The 26203-nt window shown below is 39.5% G+C and overlaps 1 protein-coding gene across 10 annotated transcripts in view; it reads left to right on the top strand.

The window, feature by feature from the left end:
- Positions 1–26203, top strand: part of LMBR1 (limb development membrane protein 1) — a 163327-nt gene that overhangs the window by 103344 nt on the left and 33780 nt on the right. For 9 of the 10 annotated variants that reach the window (XR_009353058.1, XM_059172390.1, XM_059172385.1 and 6 more), the window contains 3 exons: positions 19216–19296; positions 24660–24736; positions 25367–25444. Coding sequence is in view for 9 of the 10 variants with exons in the window: in XM_059172390.1 (XP_059028373.1) it covers positions 19216–19296; positions 24660–24736; positions 25367–25444 (236 nt within the window). In the remaining variant the exon portion in view is untranslated. The remainder of the gene's footprint in view (positions 1–19215; positions 19297–24659; positions 24737–25366; positions 25445–26203) is intronic. The other variant, XM_059172383.1, reaches the window with a different exon arrangement.

Raw genomic sequence — 26203 nt, 5'->3', positions numbered from 1 at the left:
GTTAAAGAATTTGAGTTAAAACTAAACCGAAATACAGCCTTTTCCCACTTTTTACTTCAGGAAAAAGTCCCCCTAGAATCTTTTTTTGATCCTTTGACTTCTCAAATGCAAGAATGGATCATTATGGCTAAAGAAATTGAAAAAGAAGTAGTTGCCAGAAGGCTAGGTATATTACAAATTGAAGCCAAACCCAAGTAAACAAAATACCCTGACTAGCACAGAAATATAATATGGAGAGGATTAAGCATTATATGATAGCTAATGCTAAGTATAATTTTGTTTTCTCCCATTTTGGTAAGCTATGCACCATTTCTAAGTGCTCTGTTGGTAGGTTGTTAAATTCTTTCTACTGACACTCTTTAATGATATGTTGGAGTAGTTGCTGTAGTGTTGTAATTTGCTCCTTGTTAGCACTGTGGACTGTTTCAGGTGGAAAACAACAGGCTTGTAACACAGATGGTTCTATAGCAAAGCGTCCCACTCTTGATCTCAGTTCAGGTCTTGATCTCAGGGTCCTGAATTTAAGCTCTATGTTGAGCTCCACACTGGGCATGGAACCTACTTTAAAAAGTATAGATCATAGAAGGTAAGTAGTGGGAATCATCCCTATGGGTTTTATTTAATCTAGTATTATGCCAAGTGTATTTTGTTTTAACAGCTATTTTGCATTTTAAATTTTTTTTAAAAAGTGAATTTAAAATAGTTTTTATTCTGGGCTCTAATTTCCTTAAAGATTTTATTTATTTATTCAAGATAGATCACATGTATACAAGCATGGGAGGGGAGGGGTAGAGGGAGAGGGAAAAGCAGCTCCCCTCTGAGTAGGGAGCCCAACGTGGGCTTGATACCAGGACCCTGGGGTCATGACCTGAGCCAAAGGCAGATGCTTAACTGACTGCACCACCCTCACATCCTATATTCTGGGCTATTGAAAAGAAATACAGAATAATAAGAGTAAAAGATTAAAAAAATTTTACAGCAGTGATGTACCCCAGAATTCCTGGTGGTGGTTTGCTAGTGGCCCTTGAGTGTGCTTTTCTTGGTCTGTGTGGGGATGTGTGATGCAGATCACAGGAGCCTTTGGGACATTGGCATGGTTTGCTCTGAGCTCAGCTTCACAGTCATTGAAAAAACATAACACTTTTTTTTTTCTTGGAGATGTATACCTTGTTTTGGTAGTTATTACATTACTGGAGTTGAATTTCTGTGCATGGGTTTTAAAGTATCAGTATAGCTTTTTGATGGGATACTTGGCCGTGACTTTTCCATTGTTCCTGTTTATCGCTTGTTGGTGCTAGTTTTGTTCTTACTAATATTAGTATTACTTCAGAAAATTTGTTAATAAGAACCTATACACTCATATACTATAAATCACTATAAATACTCTAATCACTGTCTGAGGAAGCCGTCCTGTTAGCGGTCTGCGTGGCTGCTTCTCCCCCTTTTCGGTTTGCTGCTCATCTTCTTCTAAGCACCAGACCTTGAGCAGATGAATTTAAATTCTGAGTCTCAAGATCACAGATGAGTTGGCTGAAGAAGAGGAAAAACAAGGGCAAAGATCTATAAGATTTTATCCAGAACTAGAATACTTGAAAGCAAGAGAAATCGTTGATGAGAGTCGTGTGTATTCCTGGACCGGAGGGAGCCCCAGATCTCCAGCCGTCTGATGCAGACAGCCCTCCCCAGTGTCCACATCACCATGGCAGGAGCGAGATCTCAGGACTCAGCCCCGTCCTTGTGAGGCTCTGCTCCTCTGTCTCCTGCACACAACCTTCTTCGCTATCTGCCTTGAGGCGAGGAGTAGTGCTTGCATCCTGCCCTTCCCCCTTCGCAGTCGGCATGAGGAGCCCGGAATATTCAAGACCTTGGCATCTCAGGTGGACCTCGCATCTCTCTGTGTCGCATTTCTGACCTGATTTCCCACTGTGGTGAGCTCCTGAATCTCTGCTTATACCATGTGGAACCACGTGGGCCTCAGAGCTGCTGGCTCCTGGCCGCAGAGCCACCCAGACCCTCAGTTTTCTCCCTCTTGCTGGAAGAAACTTGGCTCTCCCAGCACACACGGCTTCTCAGTCCCTCCAGATGGTAGCTCTGTTCTCGCCCGCATCCTGCACTCCGCTCCCCCAGGAGCTTAGGCAGGCCTCCTCTCATTCTCTTCTGCTGCTTTCACGCACTTCGAGTCTCCTGTCATTAGATCGTGACCCGATTACTTCTCCCTTTTCCCTTCAGCCCTCTCCGTCCGGACGGTTCCTCTTCTATCCTTAAGGTTTCAGTTCTTGTTCATGATCATTCTTTCTGCCACTCTTCCTGTCACAACTGGTGATTTCAGTGTCTGCGTGGATGACCTTTCCAGGCCGCTTGGCCATCCGCAGACCTCTCTCTTAATGGTCTTCCTCAGCCGCTTGCTGCCTGGGGCCCAGCGCAGGCCTGTCACTAGCGCTGACAAGTTCTCTTGCCGTCTCAACTGTCAGTCACCCTGCTCTCCAGCTCGCTGCCCGAGGTGTGCCATGCCCTGTGGTTCTTCATGCCATCTGTCCGTCTTGATAACTTTTTACTGCCTTTTCTCCCTCGCTTCCCTCAGACCCTTGATGCCTCGCGCGGTTTAAATTCCTGGGCTGTCGTTCGACTCAGTGCCCCGCTCTCTCAGTTTCCTTCCCTCTCTGCTTCGCTGAACGCTAGCCGTGGTCATAGCAGCTCTTGGTGTTCTCAGCACGCACCTATTCAGCTGCCTTCCTGGCCTTTCCTTAAAGGTCCGATGGTGTGTTAGACGGACTTTACATTCTCCTGGAGTTATTTTCTATCTTCTTTTTCCTCAAGACTTCATTACCGTCAGTCTCAGCCGATGGCCTTGCTTCCTCGTTTCTTGAGAAAAACAGAAGCAAGCATGCTGAGATGCTGGCAGCCTCTTTCCTTCATATTGATTCACCTACCTGCTGCTCCCCTCACACGTGCCGCCTTTCTCTGATGCTGTGACTGGACTGTCCGTGCTTCCGGCGAAGTTCAGCCCTCCCGCCGTGCACTGGGTTCAGTCCCTTCTCCCTGATTCAAGGACACGCTGATGGCCGTTCCACTGTCTCTCTGACGTAACCAGCCTTTCTCCAACTGGATCATTTCCTTCAGCACAGAATATGCTGTAATTTTTCTCAGTAGAATGAACAAATGGGAGGAAGGAAGGGAGGAAGGAAATGAAATCGATCTGTCTTGACTTCTACCCCTTCTGGCTTATCATCTAGCGCTTTGCTTGTCTTGATAGCAGAACTCTTGGGGTTGTACCCTCATCAGTTTCATTGCCGTGCTCCACGTTGGGTTTTGGTGCCGTTGTCGCCTCCACTGCTGTACTGACGGTGCTGTTGTCCAGTTGGCTGGTGACCTCGGAGTCTTCACCTGTACTCCTCATTCCACTGGGTTTTCAGTTCACTACTCCCTTGTTCTTTTACTTAAGGAGATGCTGCTTCTCAAACAACTGCTGGTTTTTCTCTGTGTCCGTAGCTGCTTCTCACTGGAACCTCATACCTCAGTCCTTAAACTCTTCTCTTGTTTGTTTACCTGCACTCCTTTTTGGTTATCTTATCTGGTCTTGTGGCTTTGAATGCCATTTGTATGCTGCTGACCTCTCCTTTGACCTCTCCATCCGTCTAGTAGACATTTCTACTTGGATGCCTGATAAGCATCTCAAACATATCTTGTCCCGAATCAGCTAACGATCTCATACCCCATTTCTGCTTCTGTTAGAGCCAACATGTCTCTATAGGTGGCAAATCCATTCTTTTAGGTGCTGAGGCCGATTCCTTAGGCCGATTCCTTAGAGGCTCTTTCTCGTAATTCCCATATGGATTCCTTTAGCAAAGTTGTTGTCTCCAGCGTCAAAGCATCTGCTTGCATATCACCACCTTGGTTTGAGTGACTGTCTCCTTTTGATTAGATTGTTGTGCTAGTTTCCTGAATACCCTCCATGTGTCTGTCTTTGGCCTTGTAAGTCAGAAGAAGTGCTTGAGATGTAAGATCGCCTCCCGTATTTGCCTCAAAGTTCTCTAGTGGCCTCCTTTTTCAGTCTGAATAAAAACCAGTTTTTGCAGTGGTTCCCTTTCTGCTCCCCATGTGCTCTCTGACTTGCTTCCCTGCAGTCTCCTTGCTGTTCTTCCCTGGCCTGTCACCTCCAGTCCCAGGGCATCGTGTTTCCCTTTTGCCTTCTGTCTTTCGGGTCTTTACCTAAAGAGCCCCTTCTTGGTGGTCTTTTCCATGTTGGAGCCTTGTGGACATGGTTCATACTGCCAGGCTCTACCTCTGCCCTGGCACTTCTCTCCCTCTTTCCTGCCTTGTTTTCCTGCAACACCTTCCATTTTCTCACGTACTGTTTTTTAGATATTGCCAGTTTCTCCATAGTAGGACAGGAGCGGCACAGGAGCAGGGATTTTTGTTCCTTTTCTTCCTTTCTGTGCTCCTGATCCCGTGATATCCCCAGTCACATAGTGGGTGGTGAAAACTGTGCTCCTGATCCCATGATATCCCCAGTCACATAGTGGGTGGTGAAAACTGTTGCATGAGTAAACGAAGACATGAAAGACATGCGTGATGGAGACGGCATTTTACCACAAGGAAGTGAAGAAGGCATAAGAGATACAATTTGGTGATAGAATAGAAGAATTACATGGAGACAGTATTTAGCAAGGCCCACAGTAGAGACCTCTGAAGACAAGCCAAGACTGTGGGGACCTTATGCCCTGGGGTGTTAGTAGAGAAGCCGAGATAAGGTGATTTCCCCTAGTGTGAAGCCCTGAAATTCGAGCAATCAAGACCCATTTCTACTCCAAGACCCCAGAAGAGTCGCCCAACAGAAAGTCCCATTACATTAATTGTGGTAGAAAATCTTTTGTAATTCCTACTTAGGGTTACGAGGATGCATATATCATTAGCATGTTTAAATGTTTAAGTAATGCAGCAGCATTAATTGAAATAATTAGCTTTCGTGTGTATATAGCCTATGGGTGTACTGGGTAACTTTAGAAGTACCATAATGAATAGGAATTATTTTTTATTGTTTAAGTTCAAAACCTTGACAGTTCTTTTAATGTAATTTATTTAAAAATATTGTAGACTTTGAACTTAATGATTCAATTCAATTTTTAAGGTACTATTTTCATCTTCATGATAAAAAGTATATCGCTTTTGGTAGTAATTTCTTTTCTGCTTGATTTGGATCTTCTTTCGAAAGTCTTTTTCACTGAAGCTTGTATTAAGTCTTTCTTTGTGGAGTGTCAAGTTGTAGTACCTTTGTATTCTGAAAAATAGAAGATTGAAAAAAAATAACTCAGTCAATACAGTTACCTGTCAGAAGCAACTGGTCACCATCAGTTATAGAATCTTGCCTTTTTATCACGAAGTTGAGTTTGCCAGGCAGTTGCATGATGGTGACAAGGTTTACAGTGTATATACTTGGTTTAGAGTAGTGGCACCTGTCAGAGGCATTTTTTATCATCGCTGTCAGTACAGTTTGCTGATTTGGTCATTACTTGTCTGAAGTCTTTCAGGTGACACCCTTAATGTTGTAAGGAAGCTTGTATCACATCTTCTGTTTTCTACATACCTTCATCTTGACTTTCTTTAGCAGTTCTGTAGTCTAGCAATGGTTATTCTAGGAATACGATTTGCTGTTGGTCATGTCACTGAAGTTGAGATTATGTCAAATTTATCACGCCCTGGGCCCCTTTGAGCAGTGATGGGCTTGCACTGGCTGAAGGTGATCAGATATCAGCTCTCATCAACAACACATACATAGCAAAAATTGTTGACACTCCGTGACCCCCTTTTTGGCAGTATTGTGATAGAACAAAGTGTCTATTAATATCTTGACTTCCTAAGCTAATAGGAAGAATATTAACTCTTCTGGCAAAACGAATTGAATGGTTTCTTTTTAGTACGATTACCAACATTTGGGTCCAAATGTCTGAAACAACGAGAGATACATTGTTAACAATTTATTCAGCTTCTGGAGCCATATAAACACTTTCTTGACCATAAATTGTGTCCCAAACAAATGATTCGTTGCAAGATGAAATGAGGTAACTAAAGAGAGGTAAGGTAAGATACAGTATTGGTAGATGGGGAGTAGTTGGGAGTAACAAACTGTAGAACAACTTAAGAGTCAAGTATCATATATCCTCTGAGCTTTAGAGGGCGATTGCTATATATAAATGATCTATATTTGTTAGCAGAAGATAAAATTCAATATACACGAGTTGCTTGTTCAACCACAACCTATTTGGATGATAGTATTCCTGATAGTACCATATATAAATATGAAATTTAAAAAAATCTTAATATCTTATCTAGTTGAAGATCTACCAATAACTTATATCTAAAGTTAAAAAAAAAAAAAAGCAATCCACCGTGAGCAACAACTTTAACTGTATATAGCTTTTTTTAAAAAAAGTTTTATCTATTTGAGAGAGAGAGAGAAAAGAGGGCACAAATGGGGTGAGGGGCAGGAGGGACAAGCCACCTCCCAACAGGGCCTGATGCAGGGCTCAATCCCAGGACCCCAGGATCCCAACCTGGGTGGAAGCCAGAGGCTTAACCGACTGAGCCACACAGCTGTGCCAGTACATAGATTTCTATAATGCTGATTGTTTAATATTTTCTGTCTTGCTGTGGTCATTTGTAATGAGAGTATACTTGAATTTTCAAATTGTGTTGTATGTCAAATGTCTTACATTGCTTGATTCGGTACTTAGCCATAGTTTTGAGGATATGTCATGAGTCAATAGAAACTAACATTTTAACAAATACTAGCATTGCAGATGAAATAGAAATAGAGTGTTTGAGTATATGGATTGTCCATCCCTTTTATAGATAATAACAGTTCGTTGATGCTGAGATAGATGATGTAGAGATTTTAATGTCCAGGCTTCAGTTTTCAAAAAACTTTCTGGGGTCTGCCTCATTGGCAGTGGCTCTGTGCTGAACAATAATGGGGGTTTGCTTTGGGGACTCTTCACTCTATGAAGTTTTAGGAGTCTTGGGCTTTAAACATCAAAATTATCTGTCTAAGTGATTAGAAATAATTAGAAAGTGGGGCACCTGGGTGGCTCAGTGGGTTAGGCCTCTGCCCTTCGGCTCAGGTCATGATCTCAGGGTCCTGGGATCGAGCGCCTCGTCGGGCTCTCTGCTCAGCAGGGAGCCCGTTTCCTCCTCTCTCTCTGCCGGCCTCTGCCTACTTGTGATCTCTGTCTGTCAAATAAATAAATAAGATCTTTAAAAAAAAGGAAGTAATTAAAAAATACTTGAGGGACCTTATAAACTGGTCATAGAGATCACATTGGTCAGTTTAATGATGTGTTAAGTATAATCAAAATTTTAGAGAGTTACTTAGGCAACAGATTTTCTAATCAACTTTTTTGGGTTATATGCTAAATTTAAAAAATGAAAGACTAATCAGCTTATAATAGGGGTGTCTATTTCTAAATAGTATTCATTAGAGACTGAGTTTAGGACACTAAATTATTTAGGGAGGTTTATTGCTTCACATTATTTGAATTATTTATATACCAATGTAGAGATTTATGTTTATTTTAAAAAATGCATTACATATTTTAAATTAAATAGTATCTGCCCTTTAACACATGAATGTCAGTTAAAGCTGTCTTATGTATTAAGGCTTAGTTATTGAAGAAATGCTAGGCTTTGGGAAATTTTGTTATCTTGGACGCAAAATATTTTCAATACCACACTAGTTTTTCAGCTTAAGAATAAAGCCAGGAAAAGTTGCCTTCAGCTATTAGTTTTCCTGAATCCAAAGAGACGGGTGGGGCAGGATCAAAAATACTTACTTGATCAAAGTTATTGGCTCTGAAGGTATTCTTACCTGTGAGAGGAAGATGAAAGGTGTTGTTTTTATTGCACGCTAGTAACAGTGTAATTTTGAACTAATTGGTGTTGAACTGCCAATCACCTAGGGGAATGCAAATAGATACTCTTCTAATTTCCTTTGAGGTAGTGAAATCTTATGTCGAGGCTGGAAGAAAAACAGAATAATACCGTTAAATTGACCTTAAATGAGCTGCTTTGTGGTTTTCTTGGAGAATCCCTTTTTATTTTTCATGACTAGTCCAGACAGGTTTTGTCTACCAATTTGACTTATTGACTAGACAATGCTGACATGGAACATGTTAGATTCATTTTGAAATAAAGTAAGGATAATACAATTGTTCAGGATATTTTGATGATTTTTTTTGGTGCAACTTAAATTGCCTTCACATTTCAGTGTGTGTTTGCAGTGTGTCTTAATTCCTTACAATAGCCGTCATTCCTTTTGGTCATTTGTAATGGAAGATTCTGCCTATAAACAAGCTTGCTCTTCTCACTAAGGTCATGTTACATATATAGTAAAGGATGGCAGTGTGTTTGAAAATTGTGTTATTCCAGGTGAATCTAATCATTTAATGAAAGAATGCTTTGTTTGAAGAAAATGAGAATGTATTCTTAATTTTTGTGTGCAAGTCAGTCAATATTTATTAATTATTGTGTGCCTAGCATTGTGTCACCTAAAAATAAAAACGCAGCATTTCAGAAATACGACTTTATTTCTCCTAGATATCTGGATTGAGCTCTGTAGACATCAAACCCGCAGAGCGGGCACTTCTATCTTTTCATGTAGCTTAAAGTTGGCGCCAGGAATACTGTTTCTTCTGATATCTGTTCCCTTTCAGAATTCTGAATAATCATCAGATTATTTTTTTGTACACTGAACTAGTTACTGGAATAATGCTGCTGCTGCTGCTTCTTTTTTTAACTTCTTTATTTTATTTATTTTTATTATGTTATGTTAGTCACCATACAGTACCTCATTAGTTTTTGATGCAGTGTTGCACGATTCATTGTTTGCATATAAGACCAAATGCTCCATGCAGTATGTGCCCTCCTTAATGCCCATCACTGGGCCAACCCATTTCCCTACCCCCCTCCCCTCTAAAACCCTCAGTTTGTTTCCCGGAGTCCATAGTCTCTGATGGTTCATCTCCCCCTCGATTTCCCCCTTTCATTTTCCCTTCCTTCTCCTAATGTTCTCCATGCTATTCCTTATGCTCCACAAATAAATGAAACATTTGTAATTGACTCTCTCTGCTTGACTTATTTCACTCAGCATAATCTCCTCCAGTCCCGTCCATGTTGATGCAAAAGTTGGTTATTCATTCTTTCTGATGGCTGAGTAATATTCCATTGTATATATGGACCACATCTTCTTGATCCATTCATCCGTTGAAGGGCATCTTAGCTCTTTATTTTATTTATTTATGTATGTATTTATTGAAGACACTGTCTTATTTCCATTGGATATTTTCCCCTGCTTTGTTGAAGATTATTTGACCATAGAGTTGAGGGTTCCTATCTGGGCTCTCTATTCTGTTCCATTGGTCTGTGTGTCTGTTTTTGTGCCAGTACCATGCTGTCTTGGTGATCACAGCTTTGTAGTAAAGCTTGAGATCAGGCAGTGTGATGCCCTTACCTTTGTTTTTCTTTTTCAACATTTCCTTGATGATTCGGGGTCTTTTCTGGTTCCATACAAATTTTAGGATTATTTATTCCAGTACTTTGAAAAATGCTATTGGTATTTTGATCAGGATGGTATTGAAGGTATAGATTGCTCTGGGCAGCATAGACATTTTAACAATGTTTATTCTTCTGATCCATGAGCATGGAATGTCTTTCTTTTTATGTCTTCTTTGATTTCTTACATGAGTGTTCTGTAGTTTCTAGAGTGTAGATCCTTTACCTCTTCAGTTAGGTTTATTCCAAGGTATCTTACAGTTTTTGGTGCTATTATAAATGGAATTGATTCTCTAGTTTCTCTTTCTACAGTTACATGTTAGTGTATAAGAAAGCAACTGATTTCTGCGTATTGATTTTGTATCCTGCCACATGACTGAATTGCTGTGTGAGTTATAGTAATTTGGGGGTGGTATCTTTTGGGTTTTCCACGTAAAGTATCAAGTCACCTGTGAAGAAAGAGAGTTTGACTTCTTTTACAATTTGAATACCTTTTACTTCTTTTTTTTGTCTCATTGCTGTTCCTAGGACTTCTAGTACTCTATTGAACAGTAGTGGTGAGAGTGGGCATCCTTGTTGTGTTTCTGTTAAGGGAAAGGCTGTCAGCTTTTCCCCTTTGAAAATGATATTGCTGTGGGTTTTTCATAGATGGATTTTATGAAATTGAGGTATGTTCCCTCTATTCCTGTACCCTGAAGAGTTTTAATCAGGAAAGGATACTGTATTTTATCAAATGCCTTTTCTGCATCAATTGAGAGGACCGTGTGGTTCCCCCCTCTCCTTTTATTCATGTTTTCTATCACATTGATTGATTTGCGAATGTTGAACCACTTTTGCATCCTAGGGATAAATCGCACCTTGTTGTAGATAATCCTTTTAATGTACATTTGAATCCTCTGAGCTAGAATCTTGTTGAGAATTTTGGCATCCATATTCATCAGGGATATTGGTCCAAAATTCTCCTTTTTGATGGGGTCTTTGCCTGGCTTTGGGATCAAGGTAATGCTGGCCTCTTTGAAGAGTCCGGAAGTTTTCCTTCTGTCTCTATTTTTTGAAACAGCTTCAGGAAATAGATATTATTTCATCTTTGAATGTTTGGTAGAATTTCCGAGGGAGCCCATCAGGTCCTGGATTCTTATTTCTTGGGAGGATTTTGATCACTGCTTCAATCTCATTACTGGTTATTGGTCTACTCAAGTCGTCGGTTTCTTCTTGTTTCAGTCTTGGTAGTTTATAGGTTTATAGGAATGCATTCATTTCTTCCAGGTTGCTTAACTTATTGGCATATAGCTGTTGAAAATAATTTCTGATGCATTTCCTTGGTGTTAGTCATGATCTCTCCCCTTTCATTCATGGTTTTATTAATTTGGGTCCTTTTTCTTATCTCTTGGGTAAGTCTGGCCAGTGGTTTATTGATCTCACTGATTCTTTCAAGGAAGCAGCTTCTAGCTTTGTTGATGTGTTCTGCTATATTTCTGGTTTCTATTTCATTGGTCTCTGCTCTAGTCTTAATTATTTCCTTTCTCACATGTGGGTTAGGCTTAATTTGTTGTTGATTCTCCAGTTGTTTAAGGTGTAAAGATAGTTTATGTATTCAGGATTTTTCTATGTTTTGAGTGAGGCTTGCATGGCCGTGTATTTCCCTCTCAGGACCGCCTTTGCTGTATCCCACCCCGGCTTCTGGATCCGTGTGTCTTCATCCTCGCTGGCTTCCATGAACTGCTTAAGTTCTTTGATTTCCTGGTTGACTCAAACATTCTTGAGCAGGGTGGTTTTTAGCTTCCAAGTGTTTGAATTTCTTCCAAACTTTTTCTTGTGATTGAGTTCCAGTTTCAAAGCATCTTGGTCTGAGAATATGTAGGGAATAATATCATTCTTTCGATAGTGGTTGAGACCTGATTTCTGACCCAGTATGTGGTCTCTTCTGGAGAAAGTTCCATGTGTGCTCAAGAAGAACGAGTATTCTGTTGTTTTAGGGTGGAATGTTCTGTATATATCTATGAGGTCTATCTGATCCATTGTGTCATTCAAAACTCTTGTTTCTTTGCGGATTTTCTGCTTAGATCATCTGTCTGTTGCTGAGAGTAGAGTGTTGAGGTCTCCTACAATTAATGTATTCTTATCGATATGTGTCTTTATTTTGGTTAACAGGTGGCTTATGTGTTTGGTTGCTCCCACATTGGGGGCATAGATATTTACAATTGTTAGATCTTTAAGAATGATACAGTGTGGGGCACCTGGGTGGCTCAGTGGGTTAAAGCCTCTGCCTTCAGCTCAGGTCATGATCTCAGGGTCCTGGGATCGAGTCCTGCATCAGGCTCTCTGCTCGGCAGGGAATCTGCTTCCCCCCCTTCTCTCTCTGCCTGCCTCTCTGCCTACTTGTAGTCTCTGTCTGTCAAATAAATAAATAAAAGCTTAAAAAAAAAAAGAATGATACAGTGTCCTTCTGTATCTCTGACTACATTCTTTAGCTTAAAATCTCATTTGTCTGATATGAGAATTATTACCCAGCTTTCTTTTGTCTGTTGGCCTGAAAGATGTTTCTCTATCCCTTTGCTTTCAGTCTGGATGTATCTTTAGGCTTTAGGTACAGAATGAGTCTCTTGTGGACAGCATATGGATGGGTACTGTCTTTTTATCCAGTCCGCAACTCCGTTCCATTTTATGGGAACATTTAGGCTGTTCACATTGAAAGTGATTATTGAAAGATATGATTTTATTGTCATCATGTTTTCTGTGAGGTCTTTGTTTCTATAGATTGTCTCTGGAAGTTTCTGTTTCTATAGATTGTCTCTGTAAGTTTCTTCAGGTCTTTCTTCTTTTATAGAACCCCCCTTAATATTTCTTACAGGGTGGACATAGTGGTCACATATTCTTTTAGTTTCTGCTGGCCCTGGAACCTCTTTATCTCTCCATCCATTCTAAATAATAGCCTTGCCAGATAAAGTATTCTTGGGTGCATGTTCTTTTCATTTAGTACCCTGAATATGTCTTGTCAGCCCTTGCCAGGTCTCTGTGGACAGGTCTGACGAGATTCTGATGTTCCTCCCTCTGTACATAAGTAATCTCTTCCCTCAACTGCCCTTAAGATGGTTTTCTTGCTTCTAAGATTTGTGAGTTTTACTATTACATACCAGGGCATTGGTCTGTTCTCCTTGATCTTGGGAGGGGTCCTCTCTGCCTCTAGGACATGATGCTTGTTTCATTTCCCAGATTAGGGAAGTTCTTAGCTACGTTTTGCTCAAATATATCTTCTGGTCCTCTCTCTCCAGCCCCTCAAGGACCCCAATGATTCTGACATTGGAATGTTTCATGGCATCATTTATTTCTCTAATTCTGTTTTTATGGATTTTAAGCTGCTTGTTTCAGGTCTCTTCCTGTTTCTTCTTTTCTATCAGTTTGTCTTCTAAATCACTGATTCGTTCTTCTGCCTCATTTGCCCTAGCTGTTAGAGTATCTAGATTAGATTGGATCGCATTGATAGCATTTTTAAGTTCTGCCAGATCAGCTGTTATTTCTGCCCTTAGAGAATCTGTGCTATCATTAATAGTTCTCTCCATCCTCCTACTGTCTGCTTAACTGTTAACCTGAAGTCTGTTTCCGACGTCTTGCTTATATCCATATCCATTAGTTCTGTGGCCGAGGCTACAGTCTCTGAATTTTCCCTGTGTTGGAGGTTCCTCCACTTAGTCATTTTGTTGGGTGGTTGAGGGAATGTACAGAGTCTACATTATTGATCACAACTCAAGCAAGATGCACGTGTTTTATAGGGACCATAGGGCTGTCGGTCTCTTGTTCTTCTAGCCTGTCTTCTTGGGGAGAGGCCTGCTGCACTGTTACTCAGACAACCCCCTGTTTGGGCAGAGTTGCCCTGCTCCCTGTGGGGGTGGCATGGGCTCAGTGGAAAGTGTTTTGGAGGCTTTTGTTCTCTGGTCGCTTTCCCTGGTGGCTTCCCACATCTCTTCCAAGAGTCATGGCTGAAGTGACTGTATCTAAACTTCTGTCTCAGAACAGAGAGATGCCATTTTGTTCTCCAATGAGCTGTCCAGGCCACACTGTCACCATTTTTGTCTGTGCTGCTAAAAACTGCAGCGACCTGGGTTGTGCGCCCCACAGCAACACTCGCAGCTCTCGCTTCCACATCCAGGCATGTCTCTCTGCCCTTTGTGCTTCTAAAACCGCCAGCTGCCCCTAGTTCACACCTGTGCCCATGCAGCTAAAGGTTTCAGTCGGGGGGGATGTCCTAAAGTCCTTGCCCTTCTGCTACCAGTCTGTGAGTCTGTGCCCAGTCCCCAGTGCAGGAGGCACAGGATCCCAGAGGCTCCCTCCCCTCCCCCTCGCATTTATTTTCCAATATTGCCGGCAGAGTCATGGCTCCCGCTTCATACCTTCATACCTTGGAACAAACCGCCGGAGATATTCTGTTTGTATGGATCCAGATATATCTTCCTACATTGCGGGCTGATTTCATGGTTGTTCAGAGTGGTCTAGTAGATATCCAGCTAGATTCAGTTGAAATGGGATCCCCTACTCTTCCACCATCTTTTTCTCCCCCACCCCCGGAGTAATGCTTCTTTATAAATAGAGGGAATGAAGTGTAGTTTGGAATTGTATTTGTAATTAATCAGATAGAGAAGTTAAAAGAGCATTAACTATAGATACCATATAATTTATGAAGAAATGGGCTAAAAAGCAAAAGGTATCTGAAGGACTGTGTTTAAGTCTAAGCTTTGATTCAAAGACACTTGTAAACCTTAGAATACTATGGCATCTTACTGTAAGTCTTGTTCTTATATGGAGACATTCATTGATTCTATGATTTAATTGTCTCCCTTTGGCTTTGGTTACCAGAAACTCTATAAATTACATTCATAGTCAAAGTTTAGTAGTCTTGGGCTGCACTTCCTGAATATCTCTGTCTTTAACCCTGTTCTCCTATAAATGTCAATTATATATTGACTAGTAAAATGATTAAACTCAGAAGCTCTGGAAATACTATAGAACAGTTTAGTGCATTCAAGACCTCAGGCCCTCCAAAGAAGGCATTGAATTTCTCTCTCTTCTCTCTCTTCAGTGACACAAGTGAGGAAGGAGATTCAGAGAGCACATAGTACTTACCTTTCCTAGAAATGCAGTGTAAGAGTAGAGTTTTGTGATTCTCTAAGAGGGCTTAGAAAAAGAGCCTCTGAATCCCCCTAGTGCATTAGCATCTGTGCCATCTTGTACATTGGGCCTGAATCCTCTGTTTTCTTTCTCCCTTTGAGAAAGGAGAACTGGGCAGAGAGAAACCCCAGAGCACTGACACTTCTTCCTGCATTGTTGTTTCTGGCCAGTTTATCCCTAGGCCCCCAAAACGGAAATTGCTGGGCCCTCAAAATGGTTTGTCATTGTGTGAAGGACTGTCTGTCTTGATTCAGTGTGAAGGGAACAGTAGCAGTGCATAAAGAAAAATGATCACTCACTTAAGACCGAGTGAAGAAGGTTAAGATGAGTATCTACAGCAATGAGTCCCACTGAAATTGAAAGTTAATGGAGACAAATAAGAATTTGTACTTAGTCCTCAAAAGTAGTGTGGACTTTTAAGGAGATATAATATAGAACAACAACAAAAAAAGGCCACCTAGAATATGAAAAAAAATCAAAAATTCAGTAGACAAAAGATGAAGTAGTCCTTATGATAGGCAGTATAGTGACCCTGCAGAAGTCGCCAAGTCCTAACCACCCCGATCCTGTAAACATATTCCCTACATAGCCAGAGGGACTTTGTAAGGTAATTAGGGGAAGAGCTCAAGATGATCCCAGATGATCTGCTGGACCCAGTGTCCTCATGGCATTGTTATAAGTGAGGATTCAAGAAGATGTGACAGTGGAAGTAAATGTAGTGTGACCTGAAGAAGGGACCATGAGCCAAGGAGTGCAGGTGCCTCTAGAAGCTGGAAAAGACAAGGGAACAGATCTCTCCTGGGGTCTCCAGAAGGAACACCGTCCTGCTGACACCCAGATTTCAGACTTCTGATCTCTAGAATGTGAGATAATAAATTTGTAGTGTTTAAGCCACTAAGTTAACGTACTTCGTTACAGCAGCCATAGGGAGTGAGGGTAGTCTTTCTGAACATTGAATTAATTATCTGGTAGAATCTAGTGGGAGGCCTGTTGCATGTCACAAACCAAAAGTACAAAGCGAGGGAAACCAGTGAAATGACACACAGACTGTAGAGCTAAGCTTCTTAATCTAAGTAGTAAGCATCTAGAAGGAGGAAGAAGAACAAGTATAAGAAAATTAAGTAAATAGATAATAGAAGAAAATGTCAAGCTGAAGAAAGATTTTAGTGCAGGTTAAAAGACCAGAGTCCTAGACAAGGTTATTAAACAAGACATTTAAAAGATCTAGATTTATTGTGTAACATTGTTAAATTCCAAGAATAGTGATAAGAAAACACCTTACAAGCTTTCTTATAGAAAAATCACTTATAAAGGAGTGAGAAATCAACATCAAACTTCCCATTTGTAACCTGCTAAGGATTATTGAATAATATTATTAGTTTTAAGTGTTGGGGGGAAGATTCCATTGAAAAACTTATATATTTATAAATATGTCATATGTATATTAGGACCAAAAAAGACATTTGTTTATTCCTTCATTTCATATCTGTATGTTGAGTATCTGGTTTGTGTAGATACTATTCTAGACATTAAGGATGTGGCAACTTTTATACTGAAAGAAAAATTTAATAATAATCATATACCCCAAAATTAATTAATTAATTAATTAGAGGGACCAGGCGAGGGGTAGAGGGAAATGGAGTCTTTTAAAATGATTTTTCTTTCTTTCTTTCCTTTTTTTTTTTTTTTTTTTTTAAAGATTTTATTTATTTACTTATCAGAGAGAGAGAGAGAGAGAGCGAGCACAGGCAGACAGAGAGGCAGCAGAGGGAGAAGCAGGCTCCCTGCCAAGCAAGGAGCCTGATGTGGGACGTGATCCCAGGATGCTGGGATCATGACCTGAGCTGAAGGCAGCTGCTTAAACAACTGAGCCACCCAGGCGTCCCTGAAAGGGAGAGTCTAAAGCAGGCTTTATGCCCAGCATGGAGCCTGTCTCAGGGTTTGAGCTCATGATCCTAGATCATGACCTGAGCCAAAATCAAGAGTCGGACACTTAACCGACTGAGCCACCAGGCACCCTAGTATAGTAAATATTTTAAAATAAATCTGAGCAAAATCCAGGATTTAGGAGGAATGGATGGGAAGCAATGAAAGAACAGATAAAAGTATGAAAGCTTCACCTTGGTGCAGGAGTTACTCAGTAGAGCATCGCTATGGGATTATAACTATATTGTATTGAAAAAAAAGTACAAGTCTATGTGTGTTAACAGTGAGAAAGTAACCACCAAAGGACCAAATTAACATGGGGGAAAAGAATAAATAGAAGTTCTACTAGCTGGGAAAAGAAGAAATAATGAGCAAAATAAACAGATATTATGAAATTACATGAAAGGAGAAAGAGCCACCAGTCTTCATAAAAAGCCAACTTATAGATGGCGGCACTCAGTCCCTGGATGTCACTGTTGAGCTGTGGGGGGAAAACCTACTTTGAAGCCCACTCTGTGTTTAAACTCCTAATTTCATGAAATTATTATTTTTTTTAAAGCTTCTTTGAATTGAGGTTTTTGGTTCAGTGGAAAACATTCTAATAAATACGTCTCATTTCACATGGGAGAACTCTGGGTTCAGAGAATGAGAACTTGAGAAAATCCCAATAAAATTTTGGAATTTAGCAGACCCGAGAGAACCTTCGAAGTAACCAGTTTACCCAGACCCAAGGAAGCTAAATCCTAAGCCATCTGTGCTTGATTTATATCCTGGAATCCCCCAGAGTCTCAAGAGGGGGCACCAGCAGATATGAGAGTGGAGTGAGTTTCAAGTAAGGAGGTTACTTGAAGATCCTGTTGATGAAGCGATTTGATCTCCACGTTTTTCCCTCCATCCAAGGTACCAGGCACTGCCTCTTTCCTGCCAAGAGAAGAGGGAGGGTTGTTCTCCAGAGAGTGAAACAGAGGCTGTGGCCTGGACACAGTGTGAAGTAGAGGATGGGGTGAGTGCTCACAGGCTCCCATCTCCCTTCACTTGGACAGCTTGATATTCCAAGGAGATCAGAAGAGTCTTATCTGGGGAGTCTGTGTAGCCCAGGAGGAAAGTCCCACAGATGGTGATAAATAAACATCTGAAAAGATGCTCAACCACATTTAGGGAAATGCATGTTAAAGTATCAATAAGAAAATATTTTTTATCCATCATACTGGCCAAAACTCAAGAATTACAACATCCAGTGCTAGGGTAAATACAGGAAGAAAATAGGTACTTTCAAAAGTTGTAAATGGGAATGTAAATTATTATAATAATTTCTTTTTTTCCCCATATATTTGAGAGAGAGAGAGGGAGAAAGTGTGTGTGTGTGTGTGCACATGTGTGAGCCTGGAAGTAAGGGCAGAGGGAGAGGGGGAGAGAGACTCTTAATCAGGCTCCATGCCCAATGCAGAGCTTATTGTGGGGCTTGATCTCATGATCCTGAAATCATGACCTGAGCCGGTATCGAGTCTAATGCTTAACTGACTGAGCCACCCAGGTGTCCTTATTTTTAAAAATTATTACAGTATTTAAACCATTACAGTAAATTATAGTATTTGGAAGGAAGTAACCTTTAAATATCTCTTAACCTGTAAATGCTTATATCCTTTGACTCAGCAATTGAAATTTTGGGAATCTGTCCTGTAGAAAAAATAGAATTAGAATATACTGGATATGCATACAGACATTTTTGCTCAACATTTTGTGTACTTGCAAAAAAAACAGAGGAAAACCTGACTAGTCATAAGTGGAATAACTAAATAAAATTGAAATGCATCCATACTATAGAATGTTATTCATTTGTTAAAGGTGTTGCCACTATCTATAAACATGGATGTATCATTGATTAGGAAAGCAAGTGGTAAAATAGCATGTCTGCTTTAATCCATTCCTATAAGATATATAATAGAAACCATGTGTATGTTATGTTCATATGTATGAATAGTTACATGATCATGAAGAAAGGTGTGGAAGCATCAACCAGACTGTTACCAGTTGTCACTTTAGGGAGGTGGGTTAGAGAACGAGATCATGAATTTCTTCCACTTTCTATAGACATATAATACTTTTGTCATTATTGAAAAATTAACAATGGATCAAGTAAAAATTTATCAAAGTCAGGCATTTTCTAGGAAACAGGTAATATTTAATCAGTAAGAACTTGAAGTCTTTTTTTTTTTTTTAAGATTTTTTAAATTTATTTGACAGACATCACAAGTAGGCAGAGGCAGGCAGAGAGAGAGAGGAGGAAGCAGGCCCCCTGCTGAGCAGAGAGCCCGATGCGGGGCTCGATCCCAGGACCCTGAGATCATGACCTGAGCCGAAGGCAGCGGCTTTAACCCACTGAGCCACCCAGGTGCCCCTGAACTTGAAGTCTTAAGTGATGAAGAAGTAGATATATTTTCCAGTGGATCACAACAGCATTTGTTTTTATTCTTTGTGATCAGGGTTTGTAGTGTGTTATCTTATATTTTAATTTGAGGGCTACCCATTCTATGCTGTTAAGGTTCTTTTGTTATACTTCTAAAATACATTTGCTTTTGACAGGACTGTCTTCATCAGTGGAATACAATATAATGGAGTTGGAACGAGAACTTGAAAATGTGAAGACTCTTAAGACAAAATTAGGTATTGTACATTTTTGTTCTTGACTCATGTACTGGTCTTGGATTCTTTCCAAAGACTTTCCTGTAGTCTGAAATATTCAAAAAAAATGATGAAATCTTTAGTGTATGTTATACGCTTCCGATCTATGCAAAGCTATTGATACAGACTGTTTCTTAGTTTGGGGAGAAGGTGAATTTCCTGTTTGTCGGTGTCTCATACATGCGTAAATGACTTTTCCGATGCCGGTGTTCGGAGATGTCCGTCTGTTGTCTCTTCACTTGCATTATTTCTGACAAATAATCTTCTGTCATCCTCATCTTTTGAATCTTTTTCCTCTCTCTGCTTTTAAGGTGTCCTCTTTGTCATTGACTGAACAGTTTGATAAACGTGTGCTTTAGAATAGTTTCCTTTATGCTTCTGATTCATTGGGTTCATTGAGGCTCTTGGATCTGGGAATTTATAGTTTTCATCTAATATGGAGCATTTTTGGCCACTGTTTTTCCAAATGTTTTTTTCTTTTCTTCTCTGTGCCCCCATTTCAGGGACTCCAGCTGCATGTACACTGCTCCCCCCCCCCACGAAGTTGCCCCCCAAACTCATGGATTTTCTTTTATTTTTCAGATTTTTTTTTTTCTGTGTGTTTCATTTTGGATAGTTCCTATTACTATATGTTCATGTTCACTACTCTTTTCTGTTGAGTATCTAATCTGCATTTAATCCTATCTATTATATTCTTCTCAAATCTTGCATTTTTAAAAAAATTGTTTTTAAATAGGCTCCATGCCCAGTGTGGAGCCCAGTGCAGGGCCTGAGCACACGATCCTGAGATCAAGACCTGAGATGAGATAGAATTAGATGCTCACCCGACTGAACCCAGGCATTCTCAGATACTGTAGTTTTTATATGTAGAAGTTCTGTTTAGAACTTAGTCTGTGTCCTCCACTTTTTAAAAAATATGGAATACATTATATAGTAGCACTTACAGTGTTTTTATCTGCTAATTCTAACTTCTGTGTTCTTGATAGATTTTGATTGATTGGCTTTTCTTCTCATCACTGGTTGTATTTTTGTGGTTTTATGCATGGCAATTTTTGATTGGATAGTGGACACTGAGAATCTTATTGCTGGTTGCTGATATTTTTGTATTCCCATAAGTGTGGAACTTTATTCTGGGATGCAGTTAAGTTACTTGGAAGTAGTTTGATATTCTTGGGTTTTGCTCTGAAGGCTTGTCAGGCACGGCTAGAGCAGCATTTCCTCTGGGGTCAGTCATTCCACACTAAGGCAGCTGTGCTCCTGATCGATGAGGTCTCGTTCCTGTCTTGGGGGAACAGGCCCTATTCTTGGCCCTTTATAATAGTTGGTTACTTCTGCTCCATCTAACCTTGTTGGGAGGTTCTTTCTTCAGCTGAGGGTTGTTTGTTCATGTACCTGAGCTGATCTTTACCCAACTGAAGACTCAAGATAACTCTCTGAAGATCTGGGGCAGTCTGGGGACTTTTGTCGGTGGTACTTTGCTCTGTACAGTCCAGCTAACTAGGTTTCTCCACACTCCTGTTTTAAGTCTTCAGCTCAACAAATAAGTAAGGCTTTGCTTGGGTTCCTGTGCCCTCTACTGTGGCCGGTAAACTGTCGAGAGACAGTAAGCAGGGGCAAACCCATGGCTTGCCTTGTATGCTTCCCACCTCTCAGAGAGCATTGTCGTTCTGTGACCGCATTCCAGGGTCGAAACTGTTTCATATGCATGTGTTTTTTGTTTCCTGATTGCTTTAGCCTGGATAGAAAATTGGTCCCTATGATTACTCTGTCTTCAGAAATTGTTTTGTTGGGACGCCTGGGTGGCTCAGTTGGTTAAGCGGCTGCCTTCGGCTCAGGTCATGATCCCAGCGTCCTGGGATCAAGTCCCACATCGGGCTCCTTGCTTGGCAGGGAGCCTGCTTCTCCCTCTGCCTCTGCCTGCCACTCTGTCTGCCTGTGCTTGCTCTCGCTTCTCTCTCTATGACAAATAAATAAAAAATAAAAAAATCTTTAAAAAAAAAAAAAATTGTTTTGTTGTTGAAAATTTATTCATTTTCATTTTTCTTTTTTCATTGAAGTGTCATTACCGTGTGCTGTTATGTTAGTTTCAGGTATACAATATAGTGATTCAGTAATTCTGTGTATTACTCAGTGCTCATCGTGATATTTAACCCATCTTCCACCCACTTCCCCTCTGCCAGTCTCCAGTTTGTTCTCCGTATTTAAGCATCTGTTTTTTTGGTCTTTCTTTCTTTTTTACTTTGTTTTGTTTTTTAAATTCCACATCTGAGTGAAATTAGATGATATTTGTCTTTCTCTGACGAACATACCTTACTTAGTATGTACACTCCAGCTCTATCCATGTTGTTGCACATGGCAAGATTTCATTCTTTTTTTGTGGCTGAGTAATATTCCTGTGTGTGTATGTGGGAATGTATACGTATCATGTCTTTATCCATTCATCTATGGATGAACACTTGGGTTGTTTCCATGTCTTGGCTGCAAAAAACAATAAAAATTGTTTTTCTTGTTTGTTTTCTTTGGGTACCCAGTATTGGAAGTACTGGATTGTTTGGTAATTCTAGGTTTAATTTTTTGAGGAACCTCCATAGTGTTTTCTACGGTGGCTTCCCCGGGTTGTATTCCCACTGACAGTGCATGAAGGTTCCTTTTTCTCTACGTCTTTGCCAACACTTGTTATTTCTTGTGCTATTTGATTTTAGTTATTCTGACAGGTATAAGGTGATATCTTACTGTGGCTTTATTTGCATTTTCTTGATGATGATTGATGTTGAGCATCTTTTCCTGTGTTTATTGGACATCTGGATGTCTTCTTTGGAAAAATGTCTATTCAAGTCCTCTTTTCATTTTTTAATTTGGTGCTGGGTTGTGTAAATTCTTGTATATTTTGGATATTAACTCTTTAGTGGATATCATTTGCAAATACCTTCTCCCATTCTATAGGTTGCTCTCATTTTCATTTTTGTAAACAACATCATATTGCCTAAAATTACTTTATTCATTCTACTGTTGATGGATATTTGATGTGTTTATCTTTTGTTATGAATAATATTGGTATAAACATTGTTCTCCATATCTCTGGTACATATGTTTTTTTTAGGATATGTATCTGGAAGTGGAATTATAGGCTCATTGAGTATGTGGACATACAACTTTTTAAAAAAATAATGCCGAATCGCTTTCCCAGATAGTGGTATTATTTTGCATTTGTTTTAAGCATGAGTAAGACATGTTGCTCCACATCTTTGTCAACAGTTGACAGTGTTGGACTCTACATTTTTACCAATTTAGTGGTTGTGAAGTCATTTTCACTGGTGTTTTAATTTATATGTCCCTGATTTGTGTTTTCAGTGTTCATTTAGCTTCTGCCTGAAGAACATCTGTTAGCATTTCATTAGTGCTAGTTTGTTGGCAATGAATTCTCTCAGTTTTTGTTTCCTGAAAACATTTTTACTTGCCTTCTGATCGGTAGGACATTTTTAACAGAATTTAGAATTCTTATTTGGTAGTTTTCAACATTGAAAAGATGTCTTATTAGTGTCTTCTGGTTTCTGGTTAAAAAAGTTGTATTGTTGCCCTTTTGAAAGCTCTAAGATTTTCTTTTTGTCTTTGTTTAGTAGTTCTAGCCTGATGTGCTCAGGTTTAGTTTTCTTTGTTTATTCTTCTGAGATCTGTGCTACTTCGTCAGCATGTAGCCTAATGTCTTTTATCTATTTGGGGACTTGTTGGCCATTGTCTCATCAAATACTGCTTCTGCTGTTCCTTTTCTTTAAGTTCCTTCAACCCTAGCTGCATATGCGCTAGACCTTTTCACTCCTGTATTATTTTCTGAGTTTCCCCTCCTTTACCACATTCTTTGATCTGTAATTTTTTCTATTGATGTGTCTTCCATTTCACGGTCTTTTCAGCTGTGTCATAACTGTTGCTAAATTATCTCCTGAAGTCTTAATTTTAGTTACAGTATTTTTCGGTTCTAGAATTTTCATTCAGTTATTTTCCTCTATTCAAATTATGACATTTGCCATTTTGTCACTTATCTTATTGAACATATTAATCAGTTATTTTAAAGCTTCTTTCTGGTAAGTTCAAATATCTGGATAAACTGAAAGTCCGTTTCTATTATCTTTTTTCTTTGTCTTGTCTCCAGGAAACGTTTGATTGTCAGGCATTTCTTATACAAAATAAAAACTCTGGATAATGTTTTCTTCTTGAGAGGGTTTACTTTTCCTTGTGCTAGGCAGTTAGTTAGAGTAGGGACAGATCCTTTCACCTGTTTGGGCTGGTGATTGTTCCAGAGTGGGTTTTGGTCTTCACGAGGGCCGGTCGATTTGCAGTTTGGCCTTGCTCCTAGTGTAAAGCGTTCCTAAGTGAGAGCTTGGGTGTTTTGTTGTTGGCTGTGATACCATCTTATTCATGAGCCCTGCACGTTAGTTTTTATCTCAAGAAACGTGAGCCTGACCGAAGCTTTGCTCCTTCTCTTTGCTGTACCTTCCTGTCACTCGCTCAGCCTGCTGGCCACTGGTGCCTTGAAGGGCAGGAGGCTGAATGTTAGGCTTCCTTCTTTCTCCTTTCCTTTTCTCGGTGATTATAGCCTCTCAAATTTTGGCTTCCTTGGTAGCCCCACACACGAATTTTTGTTTTCCTGATGCTGTTGAGTTTGCTGAAAGCATTGCTTTAGCATCATTTCCTTTTCCTCACTGATATTTGCTGTATTTCTCAGCTTCATGAGGCCATGTCTTTTTATACGTTGGAGAACTGTTGAGGGAAAGAGAGTGCAAATGTGAGGGCTCACATCAATCCGTTTCTCCGAGCATTGACCTCACAGCTTTGTTGTGGTAATTCTGTGACTCCTTCATGCAGACTTTTTTCTTAGTTAAGTTTGTTTTTACCACTTGTTCATAGCATGAGGATTGGTGCGATATCACGTAGATCACTGTAGCCAGAAGTTTGCTTCCACCTTTAGGAAACTGGAGGTTTTTATCTTTGGATTAGAGGGGATTTTTACTCATGTTACTTTATTCACTCAAATCTATATCAACATGTAAATCTACATCAAATACAAACATTTCTATATTTTCATAGCAAGCTGTGTATTAACAGTACATTTTGTTAGGAACTGGAAATGTCTTTACAGAGCTAAAATGTAAGCATTATGGGATGGAACTACTCAGTGTAGCAAAATGATTTTAAAACTCTGATTTTTATAGTTTATGGAGGATTTAAAAAATAATTTATGTTTGTGGAAAAAATTATATAAAAATAATACATACTAATTATAACAGTAAGGAATGAAAACGTGGTTCTGAAGAGAATTCTTTGTTGTATTTTGTTTTTTTTCCTAATAGAGAGGCGAAAAAAAGCTTCAGCATGGGAAAGAAATTTGGTGTATCCTGCTGTTATGATTCTCCTTCTAATTGAGACAGTAAGAATTTATTTGCCTAGTTAAATAAAGCAAATTATTTTTTATTTACTTTGGTATTTGAATATGGTAACTCCCTCAGCTAAATGGTTTCAAGTAAACTGGCTTTCTGTCAACAGGGTTAAAATCCATCCATACTTGTATTTGGAAAAACTCAGAAAAGCAAAAATGGAAATTAATGGCATTTTTTTTAAGTCCTCAAGATTAACTATTTCCTCATGGAAACAGGACATTTATTCTTTTGTGCCATTTAGAATTAGGAGATGAGGTATTGCAGATATCTTGCTTCAGACTCTGATGGGATGTGAAAATTATATTCTTAATTAGTTCTGATAACTATTAACTATTTTTTAAATCTGTGGAGTTGTGGGTTTCCAGTTGGTGGAATCATTCAGTAACTGAATCTATATTATTAGCTTTAGTCACAAGCTTTGAAATTGTAATAATTTGCAGAAGCTTTTGGAGTGTATACTGGAGTTTTTGCAGATAGTTTAATTACTTCCAGTTTGTGTGTAGAATTTTGGTCTTCTCTGTTCTGAAGCATATATTTGGTCTATAACTTAGATTTTAATACATGTGTACTCACAAAATATCTGTGAAATTCAGAACTGATGATCATTTTTTATGTTGTAGTCCATCTCGGTCCTCTTGGTGGCTTGTAATATTCTTTGCCTGTTGGTTGATGAAACAGCCATGCCAAAGGGAACAAGGGTAAACTGCTTTACATGTCTTTCTTTTGCAAAAGTGTTCTGTATATATACCCTGAGTGTTTCAAATAAGTAATTTAAAACATCACCTTTCTGTACCTATGTTTCAGGTTGTATGAATTTCTTTATGTAAAGAGCCTTCGTAAACAGTGTTCGTGACCTATGACTTGTTTCTAATTTCTTACTTTCAGTTGTCTAGCCCTTTTATCGGATATCATTTTCCTTTTAGACTTTGTATCACAGTTTACTTTTATTTTGCTGTAGTTCATACTTGGAATTCTTTATGAAAATTTATACTCTGTGAAATAGTGATGTGGAAGGAGTTTATTGGATGGAGTCATAGGGTTTGCTGAAGATCCTGATATGTGGCTGGTAGGCACTTAGGTTTCAAGAGAGTCACACATTTTATGAAACTGAGTCAAATGTTTAGTTACTAGAGGAGAGTCAGCTATATATCTTTTCATGAATTAACTTTGTTTTCTCTCTTGTTTAGAAGTTGATGATTCTATTAAATTCTATCTTTTAGCCTGTTTAAATATATTCTCCATATAGAAGGTAGTTATCACTAAAGATGCATATTTAGCATACTTCTAGGACTCTGTAGACTTTTGATTACTTAAAGTAGCATTTACATTCTAATGTTTTCATATATTTTTCTAAGTCAGTAGCTTTCTTATTCTCCATAGAAAGGACTTCAAAACTCTTCCAGACTTGTAGTGCCACTTCTCTCTCTGAACCAGAGGATGTATCCCTTTCCTCTCGT

This window comes from Mustela lutreola, chromosome 4 (genome assembly GCF_030435805.1).
Source record: "Mustela lutreola isolate mMusLut2 chromosome 4, mMusLut2.pri, whole genome shotgun sequence".
Lineage (NCBI taxonomy): Eukaryota > Metazoa > Chordata > Mammalia > Carnivora > Mustelidae > Mustela > Mustela lutreola.
Note: the sequence above shows the minus strand (reverse complement) of the source record. Positions and strands in the feature narration are given on the sequence as shown.